The sequence below is a fragment of the Strix uralensis genome, chromosome 2 (genome assembly GCF_047716275.1).
Source record: "Strix uralensis isolate ZFMK-TIS-50842 chromosome 2, bStrUra1, whole genome shotgun sequence".
In the NCBI taxonomy this organism is placed as follows: Eukaryota; Metazoa; Chordata; class Aves; order Strigiformes; family Strigidae; genus Strix; species Strix uralensis.
In genome coordinates, this window is record NC_133973.1 from 116,052,708 (window position 1) to 116,062,681 (window position 9,974).

The 9,974-nt window shown below is 54.7% G+C and overlaps 1 protein-coding gene across 1 annotated transcript; it reads right to left on the reverse strand.

The window, feature by feature from the left end:
• Positions 1-3,873: 3,873 nt before the first annotated feature.
• Positions 3,874-9,747, reverse strand: SHISA2 (shisa family member 2). Its single transcript, XM_074859966.1, has 2 exons — positions 9,059-9,747; positions 3,874-7,005 (listed from the first exon to the last, which is right to left on the reverse strand). The coding sequence occupies exons 1-2, from the start codon at positions 9,360-9,362 to the stop codon at positions 6,452-6,454; spliced, it is 858 nt and encodes a 285-aa protein (XP_074716067.1). The 5' UTR covers positions 9,363-9,747; the 3' UTR covers positions 3,874-6,451.
• Between the last annotated feature and the right edge of the window lie 227 nt (positions 9,748-9,974).

A 9,974-nucleotide genomic window follows, 5' to 3' on the forward strand; every position in this document is an offset into this window, starting at 1 on the left:
AAGGTGAATTTTCTTCTGTATTTGCTGACGTACTGTCAAACAATGCAAACGGGAGAAGGAAACATCTGTCCTTGGTGAGCAGCGCCTACCCCACAGACTGTGCCCGGTGCAGAAGGTGACTGAGTTGTTACCTGCATGGTTTCATCTCATCAGAAATAACCACCAGAATCAATAAATCTTAAGAAAAAGTAAATTAACCTTCTTTTGCCAAAGCCAGCAGCCAGTACGCTGCTGGAGGCACTTGCAATCTGAGAGCTGTGATTCACATTACACTCCAGAGCGGTTTCTCTCCCCTCTTCTAATGAAAGTCAGGGAGTAAAAGGATACTCGGCCTCTGACACGACGAGCAACTTTTCAGCTGTGCCTAGCAAAGTGTTTGCCTTCTTGCTCTCAGTATTTGGAAAACCAGGAAGGCATTGCCTTTGTTAAATGGACACATGGTCTCCTAAGAAAGCTGTGCCTCCATGCGTTAAACCAGCTGCCCCTACCCAGAGCAGCTGCCCCTGTGAGCTCCCCCCAGGGCCAGGGGCTGGTGCGGGGGCAAGCACGAGATGAAGACAAGATCCAGAGAAAACACTGTGAACAAGCCAGCGTGAAGGAGCTGGAGGAGTTGAGGGGTGCAGGGTCACAAGTCAGGTGAAAAAAACCTGAGGTCAGTGTGCTGAGATTTTCTAGATATAAAGAACAAATTAAGCCAAGCAAATGCAACAACATATCTGTGGGCAAGTTACAAGACTGGTAAGCAACGGGATGGGAAGGGGTATCTCTGCAGCAGGGAGAGAGAAGCCAGCCCTGTGCCAGGGCTGTAGTCGCTCCCAGGGGGCAGCTGTGCCTGGGGCTGGGCCCAGCCCAGGAGATGGGGGCACTGGCACACCCCCAGGCACTGAGGTAGGACATCACTCATGCTAACCTCATCTCCAGGGCTTGCTGCAGACGGGCCAACGCCAATAGTATTTGGCTGGTGCAAAGCAGCCATGCCATGGTGTGGGTTCATGTGAGGGCTTTCCATGGGTGAGGCCCACACTGGTATTTTGTGCCACATGGTCCAGTGTGGTGGGCATCTCCCCACTGCTGAGGCACAGAAGGCTGTTACAGCACCTGCGACTGGTGTTATCTGGCCATTCAGGTTGCACAGAAATACTGTCACAGGGATTAAATGCTCTGCTAAGGACAGGGGACACTGTGACCCCCCAGGGAGGGCAGGGTCTCACTGAACTGGCTTCATTCAGTGCGGATGGGGAAGAGGAGAAAGGATGGCACAGGCTTAAGTGACTTGTTCATTTGCATGTGATCCTGTGTGGGAAAATGTGGCAAACCCCACTGAGGACAGAGAAATAATACAAAGGGACCTACAGAGAAGCAAGAAATACGAGCAGGAAACAATAAAATGAGATTCAGCTTGGAAAAATACAAGGGAATACATGTGGGGAATAATATTTAGTAACAACTTCAGTGGGAGGAAGAGAACAGGAAAGCAGAAAATCTGGAGGGGAAAGAAGAGCTCGGCAAGACAAAAAGCGAACAGCAAATCAGGTATTTTGAAAGGGAGGTGCTGAGGTTAATGTGCTGATCTGGGACCCAAACCCCAGCTTGATCTCCTGGGGCTGCTTACGGGCCACATTTAAGCAACGGCCTCTAATTGCACCAAGCTTCACTTTCCGCTAATAAACGTGGCCATGGTTGGTAACAGCTGTACAGGGGCACACAAACCTTGTGCTAATGGGGAGAAATGGGCTTTGTCCTCTGCTCATGCCCAGCTAATAGGTAAGACATTTCCAAGCAGTTCTCCACGTGCATGTTGTGAGGGGGCTGTGTTGCTGGTGGTGGTTTTGTGCTGTCCCCCGCACGGCTCAGTGGTCTGGGCACTGTGGGTCAGCCGGGCCCCCGTCCTGCTTTGAGCCAGGGCCAGTGGGCGCAGGCACGGCCTTGGGTCGGGGCTGGCTGAGCCCTTTGGGATTGCCCACAGCTGCCCTGGGGGCACCATCCTGCCCGCTGATCCCCATGCGAGGACACCAGCAGCGTGGTGGTGTGTGCTATGGGCAAACCAGTGCCAGCCCAACATGTGTATGTTTTGCTGGCTTCTCCCCACCGTCATTACTGCTTACCACCGTGCACATCTCTGGCACACCACTGAACACTTCAGTGACTTAAATAGGTATTCAGAAACAGGCAGAACAGAAACAGAAACACCATACACTTTAAACTGCAAGTGAGCAAGAACATAAATTTAAGGGGTGTAAACAGCAGGAACAAAGAGGAATTGTTTAGGGCAGTCTGGGAAGATGGGACTGAGTAATGGGATGAAATTGAGCAAGCAAAAAGGCATACAGCCTCTCAGGGCGGGTTTCCTGAGCCATGCGTCATCCTGCACCGAGCTGCATGACCCACCACGGAGAGCCCCATGGGGAGCACTCGGCCAGGGCTGCAGGATGGGTGAAGTGACTGCAGGAGTGTTTCCATCACTTCATACAGCCATATAACGCTAAAAATGTATTTACGGGCCACACAGCAGGTTTAGAAGTGTGTCTGTGATTTTTTTAATCCTCAGATTTTAGGCTCTTGCATTATAAAGAAAAGGAGAAGACCAGCTCTGCTGTGGGGCAGACGCATGTTCATTAGTAGGACCCAAGAGCCACCGTGCCCATCCCTGGGCTGCCATGGCACAGTGCTTCTCAGCAGCACTGCCCCAGGGTTTTCCAGATACCATATTACACGTGGGACTACTCCTTCTGAGTTGCAGCCAAAGAGACCCTGGTCTCAACTAGCACTGTAGCCTATAAAAAGTAAATAAATGCATCTTTCCTAGCCATGACTTGTGCTTGCTCAGAGTTTACAGCACCAGTTTCCACACTCTCTTTCCCCATGCCACCCATAGTCCCCATGTGTAGCAGGAAAAACCCTACCCTCTTGACCAAGATTAAAAAAACTGCCAAGGGAAAAAAAAAAACAACCCAAAAGACATAAAAATACAATAAAAAGCTTTGACAGCAACTATTGGCCTCTCCTGCTGTGGAGTGCTCATCACCTCAGCACATCTGCTCTAAAGCCGTGGCTGACCCCTTCCTTCCTTGCCAGCTTTCTGCTTCTAGCCCTGCTCCTTTGCCTCCCCCAGACGCCAGGAAGCCATGGCGTTTTGGGACATGCTATGTACAGACTGACCAAGGCTATGTTTTTCCCAGACTTTTTTTTCCTATTTGTCATGAGTCATAAACACGCAGATCTGACAAGGCCCAATTTCCTATCTGTGCCCTTCACCCTCCCCCAGCGTCGGCAGCGCCAGTGCCAGCATCACCAGCAGCAGGAGGGAGCAAACACCAGGAAAGTGATGTGGGCTCATCCCAGACTGAGTTATGCCCCCTGGCACAATGGGGGTTTGGTTTTTGTTTCACTTATGAGGACGGCGTTTGCTCAAGTGAGAGGGTCCCCATGCAGAGGGAGTCGGGAACAGTACGAGCACTTAGACAGTTACGCTCTCAAAACATTTAGCTGGTAACTGTGAATCCAAGTTAAACCAAAAATCCTCTGCAAACATCATTTGCTGCAGAGTATTTGGCATTATGTGGAAAGAGGGAGCCTGCTGGGGCCATGGGCTCTGCCCATCCTCCTCCCAGTGCTGCTCCTCAACCATCCCTGTGGCCACCGGGACATGAGTGGTCCCCAGCTCACCTGATGCTCAGACACCCTCTCCCTGCCCCCCTTCCCTCAAACACGCCTCCTCAGACATACCCCATGGGGGCACAGCATTCAGCCATCTAAGTTGTTGTTTTTACTGTTATTCTTTAAAAACACAGCCAAAAATCCTAACTTTGCTTTTTGCCCGGATCTGGAGAAGCATTAACTGAAGAAAAAAAACTCTAACAAAGCAAACAAAACTAAAGTCACACCATAAAGTATTTATTAAGAAACAAAGGGGGCTTTTTTCTTCATTTGTAAGAAACACTTTAAAGCAAGTGTCCTTTCAGAGATTTAAAAGCTATATCAAATAGTAACATTGGTTTTACATTATTGTACATGACATTAAAAAAAAAAAAACCAAAACCATCACATCTCACAAACTTCCTTTTATTACAACTCAGGTTTCTCTGCCTTCAGTTGTAAATTAATTTCTACAGACTTAAATTTAACTTATTCTTTTTTTCCAAACAAGTAAACAATATACAAAGAGATTCACCTGAATTTCATAGGTCGGAGGAGGTGTCCTTGCCAGGGCACATGCAAGGCAGGCAGTGCGCACTGGCAGGGGGGATGGGGGGAGAGCTGACGGTTCACAGTTGGGAAAGATTGTGAATCCGTGGCTGGGTTTGTTGTCTGGCCACGCAATAACAGGCTGGGCCTCACCTGGGGCCAAGCACCTCCAGCTCCTGCCAAAGCCACCAGCAGCTGGAGGCATCCGAGCCCCCGTGCCTGATGCCAGCTCACATTTGGAAGGTCAGCATGACCAAGCTGCAATGCGGGCAGGTAGAAACCTAAATCCCCACAAGACCCGAGTGCACCTTGGGTCCTTCAAAAGCCTGGCAGCACCCAGCTCTGGCACACCTACTGCCTTTGAAGCCCCCCCCGAGCACTGGGCAGGGCAGAGCAGCGGCCCAAGGCCTCCAGCAGCCGGTTGCTGCCTTGCCAGAGCCGCCCAGCCTGGCTGGAGAGGGAGCCGGGTCTCCTAAGCCAAGCTTTCAGTCCAGGTCCTACACGCTGAATGGGCGATCGCAGCCAGGAACAGCAGATCTGGGATAAATTACCTATTCATTTTCCTGTGTCAGTGGTCAAATCATTTCTGCCCGCTGCAGACTGCCTGTGTGTGGCATGTTTACGAGTAAACCATTGGATTTGGCAATGCTTCTGAACGGATGTGTAATTTAAAAACAGACATACAAAAAAATAGTAGTATCACAGTTATTGCTACATACTGATACAGTATCAGACAAGAAGAAACCTTTCATCAGCTCTGGTTTGGTTACAGTAATTGCCCGGTTTTGGTTTATGCCCTGTCTTCTGTTGTGGTGCTTTGGCTGAAGAACAAATGGATGGCAATGCAGACACTAATTTTTTTTTTAAGAGACAAAACCAACCTTAAGTAGTTTGCTGCATCCAGGGTGATGATATATTACAAATAGCACAGTTGGATTATTCCCAGCACGCTGTTGCCTCTTCAACCTGGAGTTTTTCCCCAGATGAAGCAAAGCAAGATGGAGCCAGCAGCTCCAGTGCAAAGTGTCTGTCCCCCGGCATCACGCCACCTCCCTGACCCCCACGGCACCATGGGGAGCCACAAGCACCTTCATCCTTTGGTTGGGCATTTTTCCTTATTTTCAAATACAGCTGTGCCTTCCTATTCCCCTGCCCCACAGCTAAGGAAGAAAAAGGGGTGGGTGCCAAACCTCCACCAGCCCCTCCACATCCAGGTTGGGGCGGCTTTGTGTGACACCCCCCCCACCACAGAGGAGGGCTGGGGAATCACCATGGGCTGGTGGGGGGACAAAGCCCTTTTTCCTATAGTCAGACTCAATCACAAGCAGGGTTTGGGGCTGACAACTTCGTGCACATTCTCATGAGTTTACTGTTTCATGGGAAGTGAGGTTAAATCAGGCGTGTTTGGAGTCACAGTACGACCTTTCTCTGCAAAGGCAGTTCCAGCTCAGATGCTGCTAGCTGTACCAAAAGCTTTGCTGAGCATCAGGAAGAGCAAGCACCTCGTACCCTGTTTTTAGTAAAAAGTTCACAAAGATAAAGTCTGTGCAAGCCACTACTGGGTCCTGATCTTGAGGCAGAACCTAATCAAGAAGGGTTTCAAGTGCACTGGAAGGAAGAGCCAAATAATTCACACTCTTCTAATTCCTACATAAATACCAGGGACAAGGAAAATCGGTCTTTGCAAGACTGAGCCTCTTGTGGCATTTCACCCCAAACCGGGGGTGCGTAAGAAACCATGGGGGCTGGTACCAGCACCCAGCACGCAGCGATTGCACTGTTCGGCTCTCGGTTGTGATTGTCTGTAAAGCAACGGGAAACGTCATTAAGGAGCTGGGAGAGGAGACAAGAGGTTTCTTAAGTACTGCGGTCTTGTACAGTGTAACAAAACTCTTTCTACGAATTAATTAGGCAAATACTTCTGACCATGTCATACCTGAAGGGCACTTAATGGCTCCGGCATTTATCTTGCAAGTACAGCGATCTGAAATGCATATGCATTTTCAGCATAATCCTTCACCGCTGTAAATCATGCACTGGAATGAGAGCGTATCTGGCAACGTTAATTCAGAGATATCATCCTACAGTTTCTGGCAACGGACCCCGATGAAAATAAATGGTTTATAAACACTGTCTGACATGCATGGGCTTTTCAAAATTATTTACAAGTGATGTTCTGGGAGCTTCGTTCCGAGGAAGTATTTCTCCTCCGTTCAGTTTAGATATTAAAATCTGCTGGGTGGGGAGGGGGAGGAAGGCGTCAGCACTACACAGTCACAGCTGGGTACATCTTCTGTTCACTGTTGGTGTGTGGGTAGGGAGACTGGATCTGCCTGTAGCCGCTCTGCAAACCGTCGAGGAAGGGGGGCACTGGGGTCAGCGGCATCGAGTCGTGCTGCACAGCGTAGCCCACGTACTGGGGGTGCAGGTACTGGCCCTGGTGCGGCACAATCTGGGTGGCCTGCTGGCAGTTCAGCACCGAGAAGTTCGTCGGCATGTTGACGTAGACGTTATTCATGGTCCCTTCTGGCAAGCAGCAGTTGGTCTGGGACCTGGTCGGCGGGGCTCTGGCCCCCGAGTTGGCACTGGAGCTGGAGCTGGCGGCGGTGCTCGACTGGCGGGAGGAGGAGCCCCGGGAGGTGCTGGCACTTGGGATCATGGGGATCGTCTCCATCAGGCGGGTGCCCCCGGGGGCTCGGCTCTGCTGGGGCTCCTGCTTGGGCCGCAGGCATCTGCAGCAGCAAGCTGCCACCAGTGACCCCAAGATGATGAAGGCGACAAATACAGATCCAACGATAAGGAACGGCACGTAGATGGGCACTGCAACAGTGAGGAAAAGGTTGTCACTGGGGGCCAAGGAGAAACCTCAGCAGTTCTGGCAGGTCCCCCTCACCCCAGCCAAGCCCACCCCCCGCCTCAGCACAGGTCAGTGCAGGGTGAGCATTAAAAGCTGTGTGTGCAGCCGAGCATTTTACACAGGGAAGGTGAAAAGGGCTGCTAAAACCAACGGCTGGAGTTTCCAAAAGTATCTTTAAATTTATTAGCAGGGAGGAAAGCCCACAGCTCACACCTCAAGGGAGGATGGCTCGCTCCCATTGATGGTGGTCTAGTCCACATCAACCACCGCTCACCATCCGACCAGCTCTTCTCTCCCAATATGCCCTGCTAGACCTATCAGGCAAGAGAACGCTGGGTTTGAGCAGTGCCGTAGGGAGATACTTCAGGGGCAGGATCCCTGCTCAGGGCTCAGGAGCAGGGGGATGGTCAAACCCTGGTGCTGCAGCACTCTCTGGCTGCTGTCACCCCACGGGGCAGGGAGACAGCCAGGCAGTGACCAGGCAGCAGTCACAGGGGCTCTGCCACCCCGCAGCCTCGGGGATGAGCATCTGGCTGCTCTGCGCTTCAGCCCTGGGTTTATGCAGAAACCACGGGGCAGGCAGTGGGGCACCAGCACTGTGCTCCAAAGCTTCAGGGGAGGAAGAGGAGCAGCATCACTCCTCGCAAGGCTTAAAGAAGGGACATCAGGGCAGCAGGAGTGAGGGTGGGCGAGGGTTGGGAGCAGAAAGCATGGGTGATGCTTCAGTGGTGGGGTCGGGAGCGAACACTATCCTTGGAAGGACCTGGGCTCTGGTTGCTCTGCACTCCCAGGGAACAAGCTGTTTGCTCTGCCTCAGGAAGAAATCTGCATGGATACATCCAGGAGTAACAAGGGGAAGGTGCCTTCCTTCAGCGCTTCCGAACGCTCCAGACAACGTGCCTGGGCTTCATCATTTCGACTGAAACCCGGCAGCCCTGAGACTCGGGCAGGGCTGCGGACCCCTGCCTGACCAGTGCTAACGCAGCCACCGCCAACGATGTGCCCTGGCACAGCAGCCGCCCCTCCTGCGAGCTAACCAGTGCCAGCACAGGGCAACAGCTCCCAGACCTGCTGAACAGTAAATATTAATCAAGAAACTTGTTAAGAAAAATGACTCATTCTCAGAACAGCAAAGGGGGGGTTATCTGTCCGCTCAAGTCAGGGTATGTCCTTCCATGGCTGATTACGCAGAGCAGGCTATAACCAAAAGGCCATGTTTCTCCCATTTCTTCCAGAATTTTAGCACTTTTTAAACAAAAGGCTTGCAAAAATTGTCTCCAAATCCACGCTTGGCGCTACAGTAGCTCTTGAGCAGGTGTACGCACTTGCTACAGACTGTAACATGCAAGTTTTCCGAGAGTAAATCTGTCCCAATTATAACATCACTTCAGGCTACTTCTAGCGCGTTCAGCATGTGTGGATGGCAACAAGGGTGCGGGGAAGCCACTGAGGCTTTTTTAAAGCAGCAGTAGAAAGACTTGAGTTTATCCTTGAAATTCAATCTTGTAAAAAACAGTCCTAAGTGGGGGTATCTGAGCTGAAAGAACATATAGAATTAGAGCGGGGAGCGGCCAGAAGTAATTTTCAAATGTCACGTTGCTTTTTTTGTTTCGCTCCCATGGGTCGCTTCATTTTTTTTTCTTCCCTTTTTAACTGGGAGCACGAGCGGGGCTGCGGAGCCAATTCGGAGCGGTGGCAGAGCCGACCACGGCTGAGACAGCTTGCCCGAGGCTGGGGGAAAGCGGTGTCACCTACTTTTAAAGAAGACAGGGCTGGACTGTCAAGTAACAGGGAGGAAAAAAGAAGGACCTAAGCGTGGGTGCTTCTCCCCGTTTATCGGCTGCCGGCGGGCTCGGCGGGCCCCACCTCCGTTCGTTCCGCCCCACGACTCGCCGGCGGAGGGAACCGGCGACACGGGGGAAGGAGCGGGCCAGCAGTTTGCCGCAAACCCGCGGCGGCTCCCCCGGAGCCACCGAGCCTCGGGGTTCCCCCGGGGCCGTGCCGGGGCCGCCTCACCTGCCGCGCCGTCGGGGCCGTCCTTGCCGGGGCGGCCCGGCTCGCCGCCGCCCTGCCGCCGGTCGTTGTCGCAGGCGCCCTGGTCGAGGCGCGCCTCGGCGCTGGAGCAGCAGTAGCGGAGGGCGCAGCTGCCGCAGCAGATGGTGGCGTCGCCGCCGTCGAAGCGCTCGGGGCACTGGAAGCCGTCCCGCCAGCCGCCCTGCCCGTCCAGCCACCCGTGGCAGTACTCGCCGCTGGCCGCGGCCCCCGCCGGCAGCAGCCAGCCCAGCGCCGCCAGCAGCAGCCAGCACCGCCCGCCCCGCATGGCGCCGCCGAGGGGGGCGGCGGGCGGGCGGCCGGTCGGTCAGAGCCCCCCCGCGCCGGGGCAGCGCCGCCCGGCCCCCCGGGGCATCCAACCGCCGCGCTGCGGGGACTCTCGCCGCGGGTCCTGCCGCCGCCGCATGCCCGGGGCTGCACCGCGGGGTGCGGAGCCGCCGCCGCCGCTGCCGCCGGGAGGGACCGGCGGAGCGGCGCGGGGAGAGGGGGCGGGGGACGGGGACGGGCGGGCGGCGCCGCTACTCGCTGCTCCCTCCCCGCCGCCGCGCCGCGCCGGCCCGGCCTGAGCCCCGCGCCGCGCCCATGGGCGAAGGCAAGCGGCTGCGGTGGAACCCTCCGCCCGCCCGGGGGGCGCCGAGCCGCCGCCGTGCGCCCCGTCCGGCACCGCCGCTGGGGTGGGGGGGGCGCCGCGCCCCGCCCTTATAGGCAGCGGCGGCGGCCGACCGCGCATGCGCCTGCCCCGCCCCCGTCCGACGGGGCGGCCCTGCGCCCCCTGCCCGCCGCCGGGGGGCGACGGACACACAGACGGGAGCAGCGGGACGGGACAGCGGAGCCCGGGCTGGGGGGGGGGGGCGCGCGCGGGGGGAGACGCGCCGCCGCC